Source organism: Pan troglodytes, chromosome 1, assembly GCF_028858775.2.
Source record: "Pan troglodytes isolate AG18354 chromosome 1, NHGRI_mPanTro3-v2.0_pri, whole genome shotgun sequence".
NCBI classification, from domain to species: domain Eukaryota; kingdom Metazoa; phylum Chordata; class Mammalia; order Primates; family Hominidae; genus Pan; species Pan troglodytes.
The window spans coordinates 222115212-222138975 of NC_072398.2; the positions used below are offsets into that span (position 1 = coordinate 222115212).

Consider the following 23764-nt stretch of genomic DNA (forward strand, 5'->3'; position numbering starts at 1 on the left):
TGAGGTACTGGGTCTTGCACCCCAGCAGAGCAGGTGGTGCAGCTGGAGCGGGTGGGCAAGGCTCCCAGCACCCCTCACAGCCTCCTGCTTCTCCTGTGTCTCCGCCCACTCGGCAATCCATGCTCTTGCTCCATTAACCTGTGCAGGTGACCTGAACGATGAGCTCCTGTGTAGGAGGCAGAAGAAAAGAAGGCAGTGTTCTGAGATTCCTGCCAGAGGTGTGTTGGGGGCATGTAGACATGTGGCTAGGCTGTAGGTCTGTGAACAAGCTGCGACTGTGCTTTTCGTGTGTTTCTAGCATGTGTGTTAGTTGATGTTTAGGTGCACAACTGAAGCACACAGACACATATACATGCACTGAGCACAGAGGCTGCGGGGTGCTGAGCTACCTGTGCCTCACTTGTCATGTTAGATTTGGTAGGTGGGGCATTCTCTTGTGCAGGTGCAGAACTTGGCCATCAACTTTCCTGGAGTGATGCATTCTGGTCCACAGTGTCTCTGAACACAGCGTCTCAATTAGACTTGGTGACTAAGCCAAGGGGAGCAGGGTGTGTGGTGTTGAGCGGACTGACCTGCTTCGGCCGGAAATGCCAGGCCAGCTGAGCTGCCGTCAGCACCTTATTTATCCCAGAGGTGTGGGTGCGGGTTTCCTGGGCTTGCCAGACACACAGGTATTTCTGGACCATGGCAGAGCCCGGCTCCACGAGCTTCCCGCCAGCGGTTGTGCATCCTCAGCGTGGGGCGTGTGCTCCAGGCCCAGCCCTGGCAGCTGCCTGGGCCCTCCCGACTCCTCCCACAACCTGTGTTCTGTGTTTCTGCAGGGCGGCACCTTCCTACTTCTGCCCAGCCACAGCCCTCCCCTCACAGTTGAGCACCTGTTTGCCTGAAGTTAATTTCCAGAAGCAGGTAAGGCCCCCAGGGGAAGGACTCTGTAATGTGGCCCTACAGTAGTGTGGGGTGGGGGGTGAGGAGTCCTCTTGGACGCCAGGCTCCAGGGCTGATCATGAAGTTAGCTCATCTGTTACCTTTCACTGTGAGCCCCAATGATGCTCATTTCTCCAGATGTGTTGGGTCTTCTGGAGAATGTTAGGGTGCTGCTGATTTCTTTTAGGCTAAGACATGTACAGATTCTGGATAATATTTCATATAAGCTCTAGGAACCACCAATTCTATGGCATTGTATTTTTTTGCAATGTAAACATCATGAAAGTGTAAATTGTACATTTTTAAATGTATTAGAATCTATCATAATGTGTTTTAAAATGGACAAAACAAAAGACGAGTGCAGGGGCTGGAGGCAGCTCATGTGTCTGAAGGAGCAGCTTTGCTCCCTGGCCTCGCCTGAGCTTACTTGACATCTTCCTAGCAGGTGCAAGACCGCCCTGGGTATAAGTGGATATTCTAACATAGATAAATGTGGATGTTCAAGAGCATTAGCTTCCAGTTTAAAAATAAAAAGGAGTGCAGGTGGCTGTGTTTGTATTCAGGGCCACTCGTGCCTGTCAAAGCGAGGCCAGCTTTCAAAGCTCTTTATTAGAATGGGTTGCATTTCCCAGACAGAGACCCATACAGGGAGCCACAGCCGTCCAGCCTCCAACTGCCGCATGTGACTTTCAGCAGTCTTGTTCTCCAGGTCCCTCTTGCACTACCTCCTAATTCTTCTAAAGTGAAATCAACTGCTTAAATGCTGGAGATTACATGGTGGTCGAGATTAGGTCCCTGCAAAGGCTGGGAAGAAGTGTGGCATCTGAGCGTGCCTCTTACAGATGCCCTTGGGTGTCTCCCTGAGAACGTGTTGTGGCCTGTGGAGCCAAGGCCAGTTCTCCCGTTGTGTGGACCTTTCACAGTGGTCAGGAGCCACTTCCTCACCATCCTTTCCTGACCAGCCAAGCTTCCTTCAACAGAGAGGCAGCTCTGAACTGTGTGTGTGTGTGTGTGTGTGTATAGCAGGAGTGTGTCTCTGTGTCTAAATTGAAGGTATGTACCTTAATGTCTTTTCATTGTATTTGCCCCAATCAGATGTCATTTTCTGGGATGGCACCCACTTTTTGCAGAATGTGTGGTTGCCTACTACATAATAAATAACCATGGACCTGTCCCCTCACCATTCATTTGGATAGTTAATAGTTGCCTGTTGTTTCTTTTCTGTTTTATTGTTTTTGTTTTTTGAAATGGAGTCTCACTCTGTCGCTCAGGTTGGAGTGCAGTGGCATGATCTTGGCTCCAGGCAACTGCCGCCTCCCAGGTTCAAGCGATTCTCCTGCCTCGGTCTCCGAGTAGCTGGGATTACAGGTGTCCGCCACCTCGCCCAGCTAATTTTTTGTATTTTTTATAGAGACTGGGTTTCACCATGTTGGCCAGGCTAGTCTCAAACTCTTAACCTCAGGTGATCTGCCCGCCTCGGCCTCCTAAAGTGCTGGGATTACAGGCATGAGCCATTGTGCCTGGCCTGTTTCTTTTCGTTTTCCTTTTTTTGGCTTACCTCTGACTTGGGCAGCTAATAGAAATTTTCTTAGGATTTGGAGTGGAAGCGCCACCCCATTTTAGACGCTGGAATGTTTATGGGAATAGCCAAGAGACCATAATTGAGAACCATCATTACTTTTGGTTCTCACGTTCAAGGACTGGATGAATAATTAGTGTGTCTAATTTAGTTGCAGTTTTAGTTTATGTAATTTAAACATAGTTTAATGGAGACCAGTTTTTGATCCCTACAGGGGAAAATAAGATTTCTCAAGTGAAATGAATCTGATGCTTGTCAGAATTGTGATAAAAATATAATAGCACGTTTGCTTGTATAGGCAACAAACAGAGACATAGTTTAATATACTCGTTGAGCACCATGACTGAAATGTCTGTATTGTTTGGGTTGATTATGATTTATTCTCTCCAATTATGAGTTTGCTCCACACTGACACCCTTACTGCAGAGGAGAGAATTATGTAAGCCAGTCACGGTGTTTCTGTTTGGGTTGGAATGGGAAGGGTGGGAACATGTGCTCCTGGCTGCATTTCTGCTCCAGATCCAGCCCTGAGTGTGCCCTCTTGTTAGGCAGCAGGGCGGAATCAGCTCAAACTAGAGCTGGAAGAATTCTCCATGACCACGCTTTTTAGAAAAGACAAGTCAAGGGTCTTCTCTGTAGCGAGAAGAACTGTCTCTTGCAGGGAAGTGAGTTGAAGCAGGAGTAGCCTGGCTCCAAAATGCAGGCGCAGACGACACCGCAGGCCCACAGCTGGGCAGCCCAAGCCCTAGGAATCCCAGTGTGAGGTGTCCCCGGGACGGCGAGGCTGCACCAGCCAGGAAGACGGGGCGGCACCTATCAGTGCGAGCTGTTCATAGAAGGCTTGTTGGACAGGGCAACATTCTGTAAAGCCGGCCCCATGGAGGCGGTCTGTGATGGAAGCAGTCTTTGATATGGAACTGACGCTCCTCTGGGAAGCACCTACTGTGTACCTGGACCACTGGCTCCTGGGTGGATGCGGCGGCAAAAACCAGACACCAGTCCTTCCCTGGGCAGGGGTGGCTCTCTGAATGAATAAATAGATCTTGCCCTGGGACCCGGGGCTGGAGTGTGGTTTGTGATAGTACGATTGGAATAGGGAGAGCCAGAGCAGGAGTGATCGGCTTCCCACATCGGCTAAGGACTGGTCGGCTCGGACCGGGTGGTCTGGAGCCCTGGGAGAACCTGCTGGGGGTGGGGAGGAAGCAATGCTGGTGCTTTTGTGTTTGGCGACACCTAGTGGCCAGCTCCTTGTATTTCACCCTGTCTCTCACCAGGGGAGAGCAAATGAAAACTAGCCCTTAGGCACAGGACAGAATTGGAAGGTTTTTACTCTTGGAAGCCCTAACTCCCAGCTCAAAGGCTTTACGGAGCATTTCAGATGTTCTTTGGAGAACACAATAGCCCAAGGCCCACTACTTTGAAAGTGTGAGTCCTTTGGAAAAGCTAAATTTGGTTATGGGAGACTGGGTTAGGTACTTGGTCTCTTAACACAATGACATTTGGGCCTAGATGGGTGTGGATATTGCAGAGTGGGAGAAGCTCAGACACCACAGGCTGTTTCACTATTCCATTTAGCCAAGCGGGCAGTATTTATTAAGTGCCTGCCAAGTGCTAGTCTCCCGGAGGACAGGGGTGAGCACAGCAGAGGGGGCCCTGGCCTTGCAGTAGGCAGTGGGCAGAGACAATAAGCAAGTTCTCCAACAGGGCACTTTCAGAAAATCAGGACAGGCGGGCATGGTGGCTCATGCCTGTTAATTCCAATATTTTGGGAGACCAAGGCAGGAGGATTGCTTGAGACCAGGAGTTTGAGACCAACCTGGCTGTGCAACATAACAAGACTTCTACAAAAAAATTTAAAAGTGGCAGGGTGTTGTGGCATGCTTCTGTGGTCCCAGCTAGTTAGGAGGCTGAGGCAGGAGGATCGCTTAAGCCCAGGAGTTCAGGGCTGCAGTGAGTTCTGATCATACCACTGTACTCCTGGGCACCAGAGCAACTGTCAGGGAAGGCTTCCCTAGGAAGGTGCCTTTACGCCAAGACAAAGGATGGAAAGAAGCCAGTTCCTGGCTGAGGGGACACCCAGTACAAAGGCTGCCAGAGGGAAAGAGCTTCTCCGCATGTTCTAGAACAGACGAGTGCCAGGAAGGCAGAGCAAGGGGAAGAGGAAGAAGAGACAGGCTGGAGAGGGAGGCAGGGCTGACAGCGGAGCCCTGGCAGGGTCTTGGCAAGGATTATGAGATGCATTCTCAGGTAGGTTTAAGGTAGGAGTGATATCTGTTTTGGGGAGGATGAGGTGGGAGGATCACTTGAGCCCAGGAGTTTGAGACCAGCCTGGGCAACATAGCAAGACCCTGTCTCTACAAAAAAATGTTTTTAAATTAGCCAAGCGTGGTGATGTGCACCTGTGGCCCTAGCTTACTCAGGAGGCTGAGTTGGGAGGACTGCTAAAGCCCAGCAGGTTGAGGCAGCAGTGAGCTATGATCGCGCCACTACACTCCAGCCTGGGCGACAGAGGGAGACCCTGTGTCAAAAAATAATCAATAATAAGATCATTCTGGCTATTGTGTAGAGAAAAGGACAAGAAAGGAAGTAGGGGGATCATGAGGAGGTTACATAGTAACCCAGATCCAGGTGGCCACTGGGGAAGAGGTGGAGACCGCATCATCATCCACACCCAGGTTCGGGGTGCAAGGTTCACCCCACAAGGCTGTGTGGAGTCCAGCTCCAGATTGGCAGTGCTCCACATCTAGTGAAGTGGAAGGAAGTGAGAATGGGTCAGTGCGAGGAGTGATACCCCAGAACAGAGCTTCCCTGCTCAGCTGCACAGGAAATTATGGCCTTCCCCATGCTGGGACGCAGCCTGGCCCTGGGAAGTGGCTGGGGGTCCTTCTCATCAGAGACCATTCCTGAGGCAGTTTACTCCTCTTTCCTAGCTCCCAGTTATCACTTAGGCCATTTTCTGGGCCCAGGAGGAGGTGGAAGGGGAGCAGACAGTGTAATAGAGTCTGGGCTGTAGGGGTTTAGCAGAAGTTGCTGGAAAGAGACCTATGCCGCATCAAGCATGCAGCTGCTATTAGCTTATTGTGTGCACTTTTAGGATGAGGGCCCCATTAGCTTATGGGGAATGAGCAGTTGACAAGTACCTACAGGGAGGCTGCTGCCCGGGCTCTGGCACATTGCTGAGGCTGCCCTCTGCACAGAGAGCCACCCTGCCTGGGAAAGCCCGCTGGTCCAGGGTTTGCTGGTCCTGGAGGGATGGATGGTGTGAGGAGTGTTCTTGGCCTGCCAGCTTGGTTCCGTGGTTCTCCGAGCGCAGTTCCTTGGCACCAGGGCTGATAAGGCTCCACCCCAGCAGCTGCTGCGTTATTTCTGACTCATCCAGGAGTTACCAGTGTGTAACCCAAGCCCCTCCATACCCAGCTTCCTCTCCTCCAGCTCCTCCTGGAGGGAGGGGGCTCTGGACTTCTCTCCTGGGGACTTTCTACAGGTTAGGTCCCTGCTGCATGTGGACACGCTGCTGGCCTTCCCAGCTGCCTGCAGGAGCTACCCTCTGACAGGTGGGGTGGGTTTGTGAGGGCTGAGGTAGCAAGCCCTGCAACCCTGGGCCAGCGTCTTTCCATCAAGGGACCCCTTGGAGCCCAGCCCAGGAGCCACAACCCTGGCCTCTTAAACTTGTCAGGGGCTTTTGCCGAGGGAGCTGTCTCAGTGTTTGGGGGCTGGGCACTGATCTCACAGTTTCTCGAGCCAAAGGCCCTAACCAGTTGCCTCTGATCCCATCACTTTTTTGCCCCTTGTGGAAGTTCTTCTGAAAACCTGGGACATTTGGGGCTTCATGCACCACGTGTCCTGTGGCTTGTAGCAGGAGCTTTGCTCTGGGGTGATTCACAGGTAGAAACGACCAGCAGTCCAGGTCATCTCAGTTTTCCTGGACCCAGCAGCTTCATGCACAGAGGCAGCAGGCAGGCCAGCCCTTGCAGCGCCTGCTGGAGAACAGAGCTGCTCAGTTCAGCCTGCTGGGACCAGCATGGGTGAGAGAGGAACCCAGCACCTCGCCACCTGCCCCATGCTCCCAGAAGGGAGACTGTGGGTGGAAAGCGGCTCCTGGGAGGAGTGAGGGTCACTAGCAGGTGTCATTGTCCCAGTATGTCACATCCTGATCTCTTCCCTTTTGATGCTGTTGCTTGCTCTGCAGGAGTCCCCAGAGCCGGGCAGGGGGATGAACCGCGAGGGAGCTCCCGGGAAGAGTCCGGAGGAGATGTACATTCAGCAGAAGGTCCGAGTGCTGCTCATGCTGCGGAAGATGGGATCAAACGTGAGTGCCTGTGGGGTGTCAGGCAGCGGGCCCCCAGGGAGGGTCTCCCAGGGAGGGGCCCTGCTGGGCTATTGGAGGGTGGAGCCACTGCAGCTGCCTCCTGCGGAGCCACGGGCTGAGGAGGGGCCGCTGGGCCTGTGGCTTGGCTCTAGGGCTGCTTCTGGCCCCCCAGGCACACAGCCCAGCACGTCAAGTTCTGGGGACACCCAACACTGCCGGATTGGGGCCAGGCGGATGAGGGTCTCAAGGCCCTGACCTTCCCTTTCTCCCCCTCACAAGCCCGAAAGTCTTCTCTCCCAGGGGGCAGCTCAGGGACAACTTGTCAGGACAGGAGCTGAGGGGGCAGCAGGCATGCATGTGCAGGGGTATTTCTCAAAAAGAGTGGAGGGACATGGAATCGCCCCTCAGCCTTCCGGGCAGGACTTGTGTCTTCCACTGGCCCTATACTAGAACAGACCTTAATCTCAGATTCAGTCTGAGTGGCAAAGCCTTTGGACCCCTGGACCAAGTTTAAGGAGGGTGGGAGTGGGGTGTGCTGGCCCTGAAAGCAAAGGGGTCAAATCTCAGAAACAGAAGCCTGAGCAGGGACCAAGCAGGGACCAAGCAGGCCTAGGTGGTGCCTCTAGGGGTGCAGGTGCCTTTCAGGGAACAGGTGCATGCTGCCCCTCACCACAGCTCTCTCACCCTGCAGCTGACAGCCAGCGAGGAGGAGTTCCTGCGCACCTATGCAGGGGTGGTCAACAGCCAGCTCAGCCAGCTGCCTCCGCACTCCATCGACCAGGGTGAGTCGGCGGCAGAGGGGCTGGGGCAGTGGCACAAGTCCCAGGGGCACCGACTTGTGTTTCCCTTAGAAAGCGTAGCTCCAGCCCTCTTTGATGGGTGATCCATGAGACCCAGGGCTGACTAGGAGGGGCTACAGCTCCCTCCACCCACAGAGCTGAGCCAGGAAACCTTCGGAGCCTCCCACCTGATCCCATCTCCTTCCTCAGGTGGGAGCCAAAGACTCTACAAGACAAATGGCAGGATCCCTTTCTAAGGCCTGGAAGAGGCAGGAAATGGAGATGTCTGGGGGCCCTCATAACTGCAGAGACTGATTATTGCATTTCTTTAACCTTTGGCCTGACCCCTACCCACCCAGCACCCTGTCCAGGAGAGAGAAACTGCCCTTGTGTGCTAGGACAATGCCGTCACTGTTGTCCTGAGCACAGACCACATTGTGGCTGGTGTGGTCCTGGCTGTGGCCAGGAGGAATGCCCCAAAGGCCTGATGTCTCCGTGCGCCTGAGGGAGTTCTGTCTTTCTGGGGTGACCTCAACAAGTCAGCATGGTAACAGGCAGGATGTGAGTGTTTGTTGTGTAGCAGGCACCGTTGTTTCATTCTATTGTAGGTAGCTACTATTTGTATTATTAATACTTCCACTTAACAGGCAAGGAAACTGGGATTTGGGAGCAGTAAGCCACTTGGTCATGCAGCCAGGTGGTTACTGGGGAGTCCCGGGATGTACACCTGTGGCTGAGGAGCGCTTCACTGTCTGCCATCTTGCCCATAACCCACATGGCTACTGGACAGCTCCATGTCCCTTGGCTGCTCAGCAAGGTTCTCCTTCTCTAGAAGGCTTCTCATGACACGGAGGCTCAGTATTCTGACCAGCATCTCCATAGAGTCCTTTCCTTTTATTCTCTTTATGCTTTGTTGGAATGATTGGCCATGAAATATTACAACCTGTGGCATGTCCAGACGCGAGCGGGCCCCCGAAAGCAGAGTGCTGACGGCTGCGTTTGCTGTGCTTTGAGGCTGGCATGCGGGGCCTGACCTAGATCACCAGCCAGCCCTTGTTCTCCTGATGTCTTAGGGCTCTGTCCTGGCACAGGGGCCTGTTCCCAAGCACCGATGCTGGGTGTGACCTGGCTTGTGCACCCAACTCAGCAGAAACCTTCCAGGCAGTGGCTCAGGCAGCTCCCTGGGACAGCAGCTTACCACGCACAACCTGCCTGGGTGTGTCTGCCCAGGTGTGCCTCCTGGATCATGCGGCAGCCTGTTCTGTGTGGCGTCGGCTCCCGCCCCATCCTGGGATCTCTTGGGTGAGGTCTCTTCTCTTCCAGGGCTAATCTGGGTTTCTAGCATGGCACCCTCTACCATGGCTTCTGACTCATGTCAACCTGAAACCTTCAGGCTTCTGAGTCCCTGGAGACTCACCTTCCTTCCCACTTAGTCTTGGTCACTGAGTTAACCTGAATTTGAGCTGGGATGGTAAGAAAGCCTCCAGTTGAATACTCTTGGGAAAAAATCAAAATAGGAGACATCAAAAAGTAGGACCATATGTCAGTATAAAAAGCAGCAACAGGCCGGGTACGGTGGCTCACACCTGTAATCCCAGCATTTTGGGAGGCCAAGGCAGGTGGATCACCTGAGGTCAGGAGTTCTAGACCAGCCTGACCAACGTGGCGAAACCCCATCTCTACTAAAAATACAAAAGTTAGCTGGGCGTAGTAGCATGCAGGTGTAATCCCAGCTACTTGGGAAGCCAAGATCTCACCGCTGCACTCCAGCCTGGGCAGCAGAGCAAGACTCCGTCTCAAAAAAAAAAAAAAAAAAAACAAAACCCCAGCAACAACACACATACACACAAGACACAAGCTGTATATGCACATAGAAAAAAAGCTGGTGGCCAGGTGCAGTGGCTCACGCCTGTCATCCCAGCACTTTGAGAGGCCATGGCAAGAGGATTGCTTGAGCCCAGGAGCTCAAGACCAGCCTGGGCAACATAGGGAGACCCTCTCGCTACAAAAAATACAAAAACTAGCTGGCTGTGGTGGCACACATCTGTAGTCCTAGCTACTAGGGAGGCTGAGGTGAGAGGATCGCTTGAGCCCAGGAGGTTGATGCTGCAGTGAGCCATGATCGCACCACTGCACCCCAGCCTGGGCAACAGAGGGAGACTCTGTCTCATAAATTTAAAAAATTTTTAAAAGACAAAGAAGCTGGTGGAATATATACCAGACTGTCAGAAATTTGTTTTTGACAAGGGGTGCTGGGCGTGGTGGTTCATGCCTGTAATCCCAGCACTTTGGGAGGCCAAGGTGGGCAGATCACCTGAGGCCAGGAGTTCAAGACCAGCCTGGCCAACATGGCAACATCCTGTCTCTACTAAAAATACAAAAATTAGCTGAGCATGGTGGCAGGTGCCAGTAGTCCCAGCTACCCAGCTACTTGGGAGATTAAGGCAGGAGAACTGCTTGAATCTGGGAGGCGGAGCTTGCGGTGAGCCAAGATCACACCACTTTACTCCAGCCTGGGCAACAGAGCTAGACTCTGTCTCAAAAAAAAAAAATAATAATAATTGTTAGGGGATAGGACTATATAAGAAACTTTAACTTTCCAAGTCACACATTTTTGTAAAACTAATATTTTAACATTGTACATTTGTTTCTTTGTCATAAGGGAAAGTTAAAAAAAATATTTTTAGGAGAACTCTTGCCTAGCCGAACCCACAGTTGAGAATAAAAATGAGCTCTGCCAAGTTGTTGAGGAAGGTCAGTGACCCCACTTAGCTGTTGACCTTGCCCTGAAACTGCTGAGCAGTAGGAGCAAGCTGGCAGCTGTGACCAACTGTGTGGGCTGTGGAGTCCAGGCCCTTCTGGGTGGGTGGTGTCTGTCCACAGCTACTTCTTTCTCTGGGGAGGGGTCTCCTGGAGCTGAAGCTGGAGCCAGGGAAGACCCCAGGGAATCGTTGCGGAATAGGTGGTGGGAGTCACTCCCTGCTGCTGGGGCACCCTGTGGACTGCCCCTACCTCCATAAAGATACCTCTAACCTGGCTGCCGGGGCCTGAGCCACACAGACCTGAGCTGCAGGAGGTTCTGAGAATTCTGTGGACTGGGAGTGGAGAGGGGAGGGGTCAGCCATGTCTGGAAGAGTTTCATAAGCATATTTATTTTCTTTGCGAGCCTAACGACACCACAAACAAACACAACAACAATAACAACAGAACTGCAATCAGCCCAGTCCCATACTGGGCTTACCCATGTGAGGGCAGGACCCTGCATCTGCCTGTGCCATGTGGGCAAATGGATCTCTGTTAAAATCTCACCTGCCCACCTTCTCCATCGCAGAGCCAATCTCAGCTGATGCTGCAGGATCCTGCTGTCAGAGGCTCAGACACTGCTTAGGTGGCAGAAGCCCTGGATTGTTGTCTCCAGGGACTGGGGCAGGATGCGGGGGCCAGAGCAGGGTGCAGAGACTGCCATAATGAACCCCAAAGGCCTGGAGCCTGCGGGTAATGGCCTGGCGTGCACCTCCTGCCCACTAGGTGGCGCTGTCTCTCAGCAAATGCTCCAGGCTGCTTTAGGTGTTCCCTGAGCCAGAGGAGGCTCCATCTACCCTGGGACTCCTCTAGCAGGGGGTCTGAGGCAGGCCCTCCAACGGACAGCACCCGACCTTGGTCCTGAGGGTCTGGCCGCCACCTTTAGCCCTGCACATGCTTCCCCTCCAGGGCTGGATGGGTCTGGTACCTGGAGCACTGCTCCCTTACTTGAGGCCCAGGGAGGGGGCCGTGGGCACCCCTTTACCCCCTACCCTTCGATTCCTTCCTCGGTCACATTTGTTGAGTATCTATGGGGAGCCAGGCAGGTGCTGGAGACCCTGGGGTGGGGGCCTCCCCTTACGGGCTCACCAGGTGGTTCCAGCAGAGGCCCCAGTGGCCCCCCAGTTCCCAGCCTGCCTGGCCTCTGCTGGGCTGAGACCACCAATGACAGCCTCCTTTCCCTCCCTTGTCCTTCACATCACCCCTCACTGGCTGTTTCCCACTCCCTTCCCTCAATCAGGGCTGGCATCCTCCAGGGTTGCCCCCTCTCTTCTCCCTGTCCCACACGCAGTGCTGTGATCTCAACAGAGAGCATGGCCAGCTGACTGTTGGCCAGCATCACCACAGCCGCCCATGCCCAGCTGACATGGATTTTCCACCTGTGCTCTGCCCTGACCAATGCCCAGCAAGTACACAGCGCCTGAGGACTCAGCCTCGACTCCTCTCTTCCTCAGGAACCTAATGGGTTACTGAGTCCATCCTAAGGCTCCCCAGACCTGCTTCATTCTCTCCTTCTCGTTTCCAGCCCCCTCTTGGACTGAGCCCATATTCACTCTTGTCTCACAGCTTCAGATCACTCCTATCTGGCATCTCGACTTCCCATCTTGCCCCCTCAGGTCTGCCCTCTACCCCCACAGCTGGAGAGACTTTTGGAGGCTTAGAGTGACATTAGTGGGTCTCTACTCAACTTTTTTTTTTTTTTTTTGAGAAGGAGTTTTGTTCTGTCACCCAGGCTGGAGTGCAGTGGCGCGATCTCGGCTCACTGCAGCCCCCACCTTCCCAGTTCAAGTAATTCTCCTGCCTCAGCCTCCCGAGTAGCTGGGGTTACAGGCTCCCGCCACCACACCCAGCTAATTAGAGACGGGGTTTCACCATGTTGCCCGGGCTGGTCTCAAACTCCTGACTTCAGGTGATCCATACACCTTGGCCTCCCAAAGTGCTGGGATTACAGGCGGGAGCCACCATGCCCAGCCTCCACCCAACTTAAAATCATTCAGTGGCTCCCCACTGCCTTGAGGATAAAATCCAGCCCCTTTAGCTTGGTGAGCAAGACCTGACCTCACACTGTAAAGGGCCATAGTGAATGGCCATGTTCATGCCTTTCTGCCACTGCATTTGCCTTTTGGCCGCCAGGAACCAGCCTTCACCCCCACCTTACTCCCCTGCCCCCTGCAACCTGGGCCAGGCCCTCCTGTCACATGTGCATGTACCTCGGCTGTGCTACACCCACACTGTCTCCTAATCCATCTATTGACCGGGCTCTGAGCTCCTTGAGCTTGGAACTGTGGCTTCCATCTTATTGTTTGTCATGTTTGGACAAATAAGTGAACTGGGTTCTAGTCCCCAAGGGTGTCTAAGCAGACCTGGAAACCAGAGGGACTTGGCTTTGAACCAGAGGAAGTCAGTACTTCTCAGGAAGGTCGCCCTGCTGGGAAGGGGCAGCTGCAGGAATGGGGAGGTCCAGAGCTTCCTGAAGCAGGCCTGTGGAGTGCTGAGTCCAGGCTTCTCTCATGGTCAGTGTGGCTCCCTCTAATGCATAGTGATTTTTTTCCCAGTTATAGAATCGTGCATAGTCATTTTAAAAAACTGGGGAAAGGGAGAAAGAGCAGAAAAGTTTGAAACATTGAATCCTACTGCATAGCTGTAATCACTCTTACCCTTTGTTAAGTTTCCTGTCATCCTTTCACAAACATGCATACAGCTATAGCACAAGGCTGGGACCATAAACATTTTAATACCTGTTTTTTTTTCTTGTTGTTTTTTTGTTTTGTTTTGTTTTTTGAGACGGAGTCTCGCTCTGTCACCCAGGCTGGAGTGCAATGGTGCGGTCTCGGCTCACTGCAAACTCCACCTCCCGGGTTCATGCCATTCTCCTGCCTCAGCTTCCCGAGTAGCTGGGACTACAGGCGCCCGCCACCACGCCTGGCTAATTTTTTATATATTTTTTTAGTAGAGACGGGGTTTCACCGTGTTAGCCAGGATGGTCTCAATCTCCTGACCTCGTGATCCACCTGCTTCGGCCCCCCAAAGTGCTGGGATTACAGGCGTGAGCCACCGCGCCCGGCCTTAATACCCATTTTTAACATCCATTTTTTACGCATGATAATTTCACTGTGTTCTTAAATAATTTCCAATAAAACTTTTTTTTTTTTTTGAGACGGAGTCTCACTCTGTTGCCCAGGCTGGAGTGCAGTGGTGCTATCTTGGCTCACTGCAACCTCCACCTCACAGGTTCAAGCAATTCTCTTGCCTTAGCCTCCCAGGTAGCTGGGATTACAGGTGCATGCCACCATGCCCAGCTAATTTTTGTATATTTAGTAGGGATGGGGTTTCACCATGTTGGCCAGATTTGTCTCAAACTCCTGACCTCACGTGATCTGCCCACCTTGGCCTCCCAAGGTGCTGGGATTATAGGCATGAGCCACTGCGCCCAGCCCAGCCACATGCTTTTTTAAGCAGGACAGTGTTTACTTGAGGAACAGGTATGACTTGGGCAGTTAGGTATTTCAGAAAGGGGCAGAACAAATGGGGAACACTTTCTGCTGCATTTTTACCCTGGGCCCTCCACCTATAGGTGCCTTCCAATGTGCTGGTTCTCTGAGAGCTCCGGGTCTCTTCTTGCCTCAGCACTGCACTGGGGTGGTGCCCAGCAAGTACAGTTCCAGGCCTCTGATGGTGCTTTGCAAAGGCCACCCATGGCCAGTCACCCGCAGAACTGTCATCCTCCCACAGTGCCTCAGAATAGGCCCTTGTCCAGCCAGGCGCGGTGGCTCACACCTGTAATCTCAGCACTTTCGGAGGCCAAGGTGGGCAGATCACAAGGTCAGGAGATTGAGACCATCCTGGCTAACATGGTGAAACTCCGTCTCTACTAAAAATACAAAAAAATAGCCGGGCGTGGTGGCGGGTGCCTGTAGTCCCGGCTACTCAGGAGGCTGAGGCAGGAGAATGGCGTGAACCCAGGAGGCAGAGCTTGCGGTGAGCCGAGATCGCGCCACTGCACTCCAGCCTGGGTGACAGAGCGAGACTCAGCCTAAAAAAAGAAAAGGCCCTTGTCAAGGTGTTGCTGAGAGGGACCCTGCCTAGACCTAGACTTGGCTCATTTTGTCAAGGAAGCTCCTTGTTTTTTCTCTGCCTGGGGGCCTCCTGGGGCCATGCCCTGGTCTGCTGCCACCCTTCTTGTCTCTGGGAGCTGTGTGCTGGCACCGGGGCTCCCAGGCCTGTTCCTGCCTCCACCTGATCACACTCTTTCTCCAAGACACTTTCCAGGGAAGGTTCCCCCAGCTGCGGCCAGCCAGGCTTTCCCCTTTGGAAGCTGAGGCTGCTGGTTCAGGGTCTGCTGCCAGAGAGCCTAAACTAGGTCAGTTGGCTTGAGGGTTACACTGGGAACCTTGTTAAAATATCTGTGGTCATGGGTAGATCAGCAGAAACCAGGCTGTAAGGAAACGGCCTCTCCTTTCGTAGCATGGCATGAGGGAGGCAGCTCTCTGCTCACCAACCCCCTTGACCCCCTCAGCGGCCCTGCCCTATTAGGGGTGGTGGCATGATATGTTACAGCTCAGTGTGGAAAGTTCTTCCTGGAATCCCCCATAACAGCCTTCCAGCCTCTGTTCTTTCACTTCCTTCATGAAGCCCTCGCTGACCCCTTCCAAGTCAGCATGTGCCCTGGAGCTCCATGCCAGTCTTACCACCTTACGTCGGGAGCCCCTCGGGGCCAGGGTCTGTGCCGTGTTCACCATCACACATGAGTCCCCCATCCCGCCTCTGGTGCAGTGTAGGTGTCTGCTGGATGGATGCCTGGACTGCGCCTTCCAGGGCCAGGCTGCTGGAGCAGCTCCTCCTTGGGGGCAGCCGGCTGGGCCCCTCCTTTGCACTGGCCCGGTGCCACACGGATGATCTGCTGGGGTTTCTGGGTCCCCTCTCTCCCTGCATGTGGCTTGGAGGCTTCTCCCAGAGGCTCCAGGCGGTAACAGACTCTGCACTGAAATTATAGTCAGGCCCAGGGAGAATTCTAGTCTATGAGATGGGAAGCTAATCTTTGTTAACTTTAATCAACACTTACATGAGAATTACCTGTAACCTAATAACAAAATTAAACCAAAAATCACCTATATATTGAATTGAACAGAAATCAGCCAGGAGGATTTGGTGTATAAGTTGTGTCACTGAAAAAGGGGGAAAAAGAATCCCAAGAAAAGTGAGGACTGTGCTGAAGTGCAGGGCCAGCTGCTTACTCAGCACCTGGCTGCGGCTCCAGGGAGGGTCTCTTTGACCCCAGCTGCTTACTCAGCACCTGGCTGCGGCTCCAGGGAGGGTCGCTTTGACCCCAGCTGCTTACTCAGCACCTGGCTGCGGCTCCAGGGAGGGTCGCTTTGACCCCATCACCCCGCGTCATGGGTTCTGTTGTTTAGAACTGAGAACAGATGCCCGAATGGCCTCAGAGAAGTCCTTGTGGGACTCTACACTTCCCCCCTCAAGCCCTGGTAAGAGGCAGGCCCTGTCAGAGAGGGGCATTGAGGGCTGCTCCATCCAATGGCTGGACGGTTCCACTCACATCAGCCCACAGTTGCTGTGTGCTAGGCACGGTGCCACCCCTCAGCACTGCCCATGAGCTCCTGGACCAGCAGAGCAGACTGGCGTGTGAACTAATGCGTAAAGAGCTTTGGGCTGAGGGAGGGGAGACCACCTAGGAAGCCACAGAGAAGAGGTGCTGTTTGCACGGGGCCTTGGAGAATGCATGCGGATGTGCGTGTAGAGAAACCGGTGGGAAGGATGCTACAGGATTCTCCTCCAGAATGCTGGGCAAGAAGGCATGACAGCTTGGGGTCGGGTGGAGGTCAGGGGACAGTCTGTAGCACTGAGCTCTCTGAGCATGCTATACACATTTGCACACCTCAATCACTGAGGGTACTTGTTAAAATGCAGACTCCTGGGCCCTGCCATAGCCCCAGAATGCCTGCCAGATGAGCCTGGGAATTTGCATTTTAAGCAAGCTCCCAAGGTCATTCAATTCTGATGCCCACTAAAATTTGAGAATATGCCAGGATGGGGTAGGCACGGTGGTGCATGCCTGTAATCCCAACACTTTGGGAGGCTGAGGCAGGAGATCACTTGAGTCCAGGAGTTTGAGAGCAGCCTGGGCAACATAGTGAGACCCCATCTCTATTGAAGGTGTGTATATAAAAGAAAAAGAAAAAAAGAGAGAGAATATGTCAGGGTTTTAGGTGAAGACCTGGTCATCTCCGTCCCTTCTTGGCAGTCAAAGCTCCCTGGTCTATGAGAGCTTATATTTTGGGGAACCAGGGAATTTGAATACAGGGAATGAACACCTTACCTGGGAAGACATATCACAAAGGTCATGTGTGTGTCACGCTCAGCAGGGATGGGAGGGTGGGAACAGGGCAAGATGGATTTGGGGGAGCACATCTGGGATTAGAACAGAGCAGGGATAACGGAGCCCCAAGGTGCGACCCTGTGGGATGTCGTTTATGATGCTTTATGCTGTGGATGTTATCCTGTGGCTAGTTAGATTGGGGATAGATTCATCACGTTGTACAGATGAGTAAACTGAGGCTAGATGTGCAGGGACTTCCCCCTGGGGTACACAGCTAGTCAGAGTCAGACCCAGGCTGGGTATCAGCTCCAGGGTCTTGGTACTGGGGTACCACAAGGGACCCCAAGCCTAGGAGGGCCTTTAGCTGCCTCCCGAGCTCTTGTTGGCTGTTCCAGGAGGCCTGATGTCTCTACTGGGAGCTGGCTCAGCAGCTTGGCAGCTCGATGCACGTCCACACAGCACTGGCTGCTGCAGTGCCACCGCCCAGCAGCCTCTTGTGCCCGTGGTGGTTGTCAGCCTGGAGCCCAGGAGGCGCCCCTGAGCCTGGTGCTGCTTTGGCTGCTAAGACCCTGGTGGATCACTGGTCGCCGGCCGCCATCCCCATAGCAACCCAAGTGTATGCTGTCTCTGGGTAAAAGCCATCCCCTGGGGACTCTGGAGCATCAGAGCTGAGATGTATAGAACACCCAGCTCATAGTCCCGAGCTGCTGAAAACAGCACATGCCACCAGCAGGTCTTGGTTTGTCTGGGAGGAGGCCCAGTCCAGGGTGGTACCTGAGTTTTGTCCCCTTCAGAAATGCTTCCCTTTGGAGGAGCGTCTGGGTCCTGCTTTTCCAGGTAGCCTTTCCCTAGAGCTGGTAGTTCAGCCACTGCAGTTTTGGATAGCCAGGTAGCAGATGCTAGTTGGTATTAATAGCAAGATTAACGAGCTCCTGGGAGGAGGAAAAGGTACCACAACCAAAAACCATATGGTCAGAGAAGAGGATGAGACACAGAGTGGGCGTTGTCCTGGACACTTGGGAGCATGTGGTCGCATTCCCTCTCCAGCCTGGTCTGCCATGTGTGTCAAGGATGGGCCCTGGGCTTGCCAGGTGGCATTCCCTGGACAGTTGTGAAGCACTCAGCCAAAGTTAGCTCCCTCTGCTGATGGTGACTCACAAAGGGAGCTCCCCGCATCAGCCATGAGAATTTGCAGGCCCTGAAGATTTCAGGTCACATTTCTGAATTTTCACGCCCCACTTTTTTACCCTCTTTAGGAGGAGTAAGGCTCCTGAGGAGTTCAGGAGGCCTCCAGGTACCTGACCCCAGAATGTCTGACACCGTCCTGGGAAGTTCTGGCCAGCAAGGAAGAGGGGTGGTGAGGATTTCAGTGGTCTTGCAGGATGATGTGGCAGAAGCTCCCTGTCCCCAGGGCACATGGTTGTGGGGAACTGGGCCTGGAAGAATCCTGGTTCTTTTTTCTTTTTTTTTTTTTTTGAGAGATGAAGTCTTGCTCTGTTGCCCATGCCAGAATGCAGAATGCAGTGGTGTGATCTCGGCTCACTGCAACCTCCGCCTCCCAGGTTCAAGTGACTCTCCTGCCTCAGCTTCCCAAGTAGCTGGGACTACAGGCATATGCCACTACGCCCAGCTAAGTTTTTTTTTTTTTTTTTTAGTAGAGACGGGGTTTCACCATGTTGGCCAGGCTGGTCTTGAACTCCTGACCTCAGGTGATCCACCCGCCTCAGCGTCTTAAATTGCTGGGATTACAGGTATGAGCCACCACACCCGGCCTAGAATCCTGGTTCTGAATTGGGTGATGCGGGAGTGTCCATCTGTGACTGAAGTTCCCCTTTTTCTCCAGTGACATTGTACGGGGCTGTGCCCTGCCTGGTCTGTGGAGCCTGCAGGGCCTGCGGCCTTTGGGAGTTTAGCCAGGCTTTTTTGTACCCTCATCAATTTTGGAGGAAGGACTTGTGCTCAGGTCTGTTTTCTTTCTCCCTGGCCACCTCTGAGCACCTGTGCTGAGTTGGACTTTGCAGGATCCTGGATCTGGAGAAGTTCCCTGGGGTAGGAGGTCAGCTTGTCCCTCCCACACCCAGATGCTTTGGTGAAATGAAGCCAGGACCAAGCCCTCCTCTTCGCTGTGAAAGCAGACCCCACCATGTTGGATAGTCCAGGGAGGCACCCTGGAGGTGGGAACAGGGTCTACAGATCAGGGTCACAGGCCTTTGTCTGCTACATTTCACCCATGTGGCCTGGGACTGGCCTGTTTCCAAGTCTGCAAATTAGGAGCTAGTGCAGCACTAGGCTCCGCCAGGATTTCCCCAGCCAGGTCTGTGAAATGCCCTTGCTCCGTGGATTGGCCTTGGGGCTTTAGAATCTCCATGCTCCTCTCTTTCATCCACTATTGCTGACCCAGCTATAATCCTGCAGGGCCAATAGCAGCCTGCCCTGGCAGTTCAGGAAATGCATCGAGCTGCCCAGTATATTCAGGAAAGGACCTTTGAAAGACTTCAGCTTAAGAGTCTCAAATAGCAAGAGGGATTCTCAGCAGACTTTGGGAGTTGTCAGAGGCCCCCAGGAGGCTTTCTCCAAAAGCCTGAGTAAGCCAGGCCAGGCCTAGGGTGAGTGTTGGCGGGAGCAGAGCTGGTTCCAGCATGCTGGTGGGAGTTCATCCTGAGCTCCCATTGTCTCTCTCCCGCCCCCGGCTAGGGGCCAGCTTCCCTTTTCTAAGCTCCTGCATATTTGTCATTTTTTCTCCCCAGTCAATTGACTGGACTCCACTAAAGGGGCAAAGCTGGCATTGGGCATAGGATGGGAGGGCCTGCTGGATACCCTGTCCTGGTTTAGAAAGCTGCACCTTTGCCAGTGTCCTGGCCCTGGTTTCCAGGGCAGGTGAGCCAGGGGACTAGTGAGGTGTCTGGTAGGGCAGTAGGCAGAGATAGGGAGCAGGGCTCAGGGGATATAGGAGTGGGGACCAGTTGGGGGCAGGGGGCCAGGGCCAGGGCTGTTCCCAGGTTGGCACTCTGGGTTCCATGTTGAATTATCTCCAAGGTGTCCCTGGGCTGCTTTGGTGGTGTTTTTAAGCCCTGGTTCTTAGTTCCATTCTGATGGAACTAAGATGGAACTAAGATGCTAGGAGGCCAGTTGAGCCTTAGTGCTATGGGTGACTGGAGAGGTCTGTGGTTTCCTTTCTCCTTCTAGGGTGAAGGCATGGGCTTTGGAGTCTGGATCTGGGTCTTCTCTCTGCCTCTGATTCACTGAGTTGCTTTGTCTGTCTGAGTTTCAGGTTCCTCATCTGTAAAGTAAAGATTCATCCTGTGTCCCAGGTACTTGCCCAGATACTGTGACTATGTCAGTGAACAAAACAAAGTCCCTGATGACATGAGATGTACGTTCCAGTGGAGAAAGGAAGGTCAGCTCAATATAGAGCTCTGTGGGTAGCACCGAGGGTGCTGAAGACCTCATTCACCTGAAGTATTGAGACACAAGGGCCATTTTAGAAGTTGTGTTCAGGGAGGGCCTCTATGAAGTGCAAGAACCATGGGATAAACTTGGAGAAGAACATCAAGGCAACAGAAGCGGCAGGTGCAAAGGCCCTGGGGTGTAAGGACTTGTGCTTGAAGGACGGCCAGGGGCCCATGTAGCTGGCGCAGTGAGTGGTGAGAGGTGTGTTGTAAAGGGAGGCGAAGTGGCAGTCAGAGACCAGCGTGTGTGGGTCCTGCAGGCCACAGTGAGGAGGTGGGCGTTGGCCTTGAGTATGATGAGCAGTCTTGCAGTAGAAGCTTCTGGAGGGTTTTGAGCAAAGGCATGGTAGGAGCTGACTTAGGTTTCTAACAACCTCCCCCTGGTGGTTATGTGGAGAATGGACCATCAGGGGCCAGCGAGAGGAGGTCAAGGCAAGCGGGGATTCAGGAGTCCACCCACCCCAGACCAGGGTGGTGGTGGCAGGAGTGGTGATGTACTTAGCATCTACCTTATAAGTAGCGAAGTAGAGTCAATGGGATTTGCTGATGCATTGTGTGTGGAGTTTATGTATGACAGAGGGGTTGGGAAGACCCCAGGACTTCTGACCTGAGCAACAGGAGGATGGAGGTGCCATCAGCTGAGATGGGAAAGACTGTGGAGCAGGCTTGGCAGCTGCACCACCTGACACTCCCACCAGCAATGAATGGATGAGGGTTTCAATTGCTCCACAACCTGGCCAACACTTGTTCTCATCTGTCTTTTTGATTCTAGTAGATGTGAAATGGTTTATCATAGTTTTGGATTTTTGTTATTGTTGTTGTTATTGTTTTTGAGACGGAATCTTGGTCTGTCGCCCATGCTGGAGTGCAATGGCGTGATCTCAGCTCACTGCAGCCTCCACCTCCTGGGTTCAAGAGATTCTCTTGCCTCAGCCTCCCCAGTAGCTGGGACTACAGGAGCGCACCACCACATCTGGCTAATGTTTGTATTTTTAGTAGATATGGGGTTTCACCACGTTGGATAGGCTGGTCTCAAACTCCTGACCTCAGGTGATCTGCCTGCCTCGCCCTCCCAAAGTGCAGACAAAGTGCAGAGATTACAGGCGTGAGCCACTGTGCCTGGCCTTTTTTTTTTTTTTTGAGACAGGGTCTCATTCTGTCACCCAGGCTGGAGTGCAGCAGTGCCATCTCAGCTCACTACAAGCTCTGCCTCCCGGGTTCACGCCATTCTCCTGCCTCAGCCTCCCGAGTACAACAGTCCCTCCCGGGACTACAGGCGCCCGCCACCACACCCGGCTAATTTTTTGTATTTTTAGTAAAGACAGGGTTTCACCGTGTTAGCCAGGATGGTCTTGATCTCCTGACCTTGTGATCTGCCCATCTTGGCCCCCCAAAGTGCTGGGATTACAGGCGTGAGCCACCACGCCCAGCCACCGATTTTTTTAAATTGGGGTTTTCTCCACTTTTTTATTATTGAGGGTTTTTTTTGTTTTGTTTTGTTTTGTTTTTGAGATGGCATCTCACTCTGTCACCCAGGCTGGAGTGCAGTGGCGTGATCTTGGCTCACTGCAACCTCTGCCTCCCGGGTTCAAGCGATTCTCCTGCCTCAACCTCCCGAGTAGCTGGGACTACAGGTGCCCGCCACCACACCCTGCTAATTTTTTATTTTTAGTAGAGACTGGGTTTCACCATGTTGGCCAGGCTGGTCTCGAACTCCTGACCTCAGGTGATCCCCCATCTCGGCCTCTCAAAGTGCTGGAATTACAGGCGTGAGCCACTGCACCCAGCCTATTACTGAGTTTTAAGAGTTCTTTATGGACTAGGCATGGTAGCTCATGCCTTTAATCCCAACACTTTGGGAGGCTGAGGCGGGTGGATCACCCAAGGTCAGGAGTTTGAGACCCGCCTGGCCAACATGGTGAAACCCCGTCTCTACTAAAAATACAAAAATGAGCCGGGCATGGTGGCTGGCGCCTGTAATCCCAGGTACTCTGGAGGCTGAGGCAGGAGAATCGCTTGAATGCGGGAGGCGGAGGTTGTGGTGAGATTGAGATCACGCCACTGCACTCCAGCCTGGGCAACAGAGCGAGACTCCCTCTCAAAAAAAAAAAAAAAAAGAATTTTTTATGTATTTTGCGTAATAGTCCCTTACCAGATATATGATTTGTCAACATTTTCTTTCATTCTGTGTGTTGTCTTTTCACATTCTCGATGGTGTCTTTTGAAACAGAAAAGTTTTTAATCTTGATAAAGTTCTCTTTATTTATTTATTTTTTTTCTGTTGCTTGTGCTTTAGATATCATAACTAAGAAACCATTTCCTGCCAGGCGTGGAGGCTCATTCCTGTAATCCCAGTACTTTACATGGCAGAGGCAAGAGGATGGCTTGAGCCCAGGAGTTCAAGACCAGCCTGGGCAACAGAGGAAGATACCCCATCTGTCAAAACAATTTTTCTTTTATTTATTTATTTCTTATTTTTTTTTTGAGACAGAGTCTCACTCTGTTGCCCAGACTAGAATGCAGTGGTGCGATCTCAGCTCACTGCAACCTCCAGCTCCTGGGTTCAAACAATTCTCGTGCCTCAGCTTCCCGAGTAGCTGGGACTACAGGCATGTGCCACCACGCCCAGCTAACTTTTTGATATTTTTAGTAGAGATGGGGTTTCACCATGTTGATCAGGCTGGTCTCAAACTCCTGACTTCAAGTGATCTGCCCACCTTGGCCAAAAAAAAATTAATTAGCCGAGTGTAGCAGTGTGGGCCTGTGGTCCCAGCTCCTCAGGAGGCTGAGGTGAGAGAATCAATTGAGTCCAGAAGGTCAAGGCTGCTCTGAGTTCTGATTGTACCACTGCACTCTAGCCTGCGTGACAGAGCAAGACCCTGTCCAGGAAAAAAAAAAAAAAAAAGCATTTCCTAATCCAAGGTCATAAAAATTTGTTTCTATATTTTCTTCCAAGATTTTTATAACTTTATCTCTTGTATTTAGGTCATTTATCCATTTCAGGTTAATTTTTTTAGATGTTGCAAGGTAAGAGTCCAATTTCATCCTGTGCATGTGAATATCCAGTTGTCCCACCACACATTTGTTCATTTCTTCCCCACTGAATTGTCTTGGCACCCTTGTCAAAAATCAACTGGCCATAAGTTGGAGGGTTTATTTCTGAACTCTCATTTTTGTTCCACTGATCTATATGTCTGTCCTTATGCCAGTACCACCCAGTCTCGTTGACCTTGCCTTTGTAGTAAATTTTGAAATTGGGAAGTGTGAGTCCAACTTCTTTTTCAAGGTGGTGTTGGATATTCTGGGTCCCTTCCCTTCCCATATGAATGTTAGGATCACCTTGTCAATTTCTACAAAAAAAAAAAAAAAAGGCAATTTTTACAAACTCCCCAAGAAAGGGATTTTGATAGAGATCATGTATTGAATTTTATTCAGTAATGTTGTGTACTATTCAAAGCATAAAAATTTGCACTTTGTTAAATTTGTTCCTAAGTGTTTTATTATGATTAATGCAATTATAAGTGGAATCATTTTCTTAATTTTACTTTGATTGTTCATTGCTAGTATATAAAAATACAATTGATTTTT

The 23764-nt window shown here is 52.3% G+C and overlaps 1 protein-coding gene across 6 annotated transcripts in view; it reads left to right on the plus strand.

Annotated features, from left to right (window-relative positions):
* The window catches only part of CTNNBIP1 (catenin beta interacting protein 1), a 62116-nt gene that overhangs the window by 31599 nt on the left and 6753 nt on the right, over positions 1 to 23764 (plus strand). For 3 of the 6 annotated variants that reach the window (XM_001168482.7, XM_003307799.7, XM_063805103.1), the window contains 3 exons: positions 822 to 906; positions 6693 to 6812; positions 7504 to 7594. In XM_001168482.7, coding sequence (XP_001168482.1) covers positions 6717 to 6812; positions 7504 to 7594 — 187 coding nt within the window. In that variant the 5' untranslated portion in view covers positions 822 to 906; positions 6693 to 6716. Of the gene's footprint in view, positions 1 to 146; positions 219 to 821; positions 907 to 6692; positions 6813 to 7503; positions 7595 to 23764 lie in introns of all 6 variants that reach the window. The other 3 variants (XM_063805097.1, XM_063805102.1, XM_063805106.1) reach the window with 2 other exon arrangements.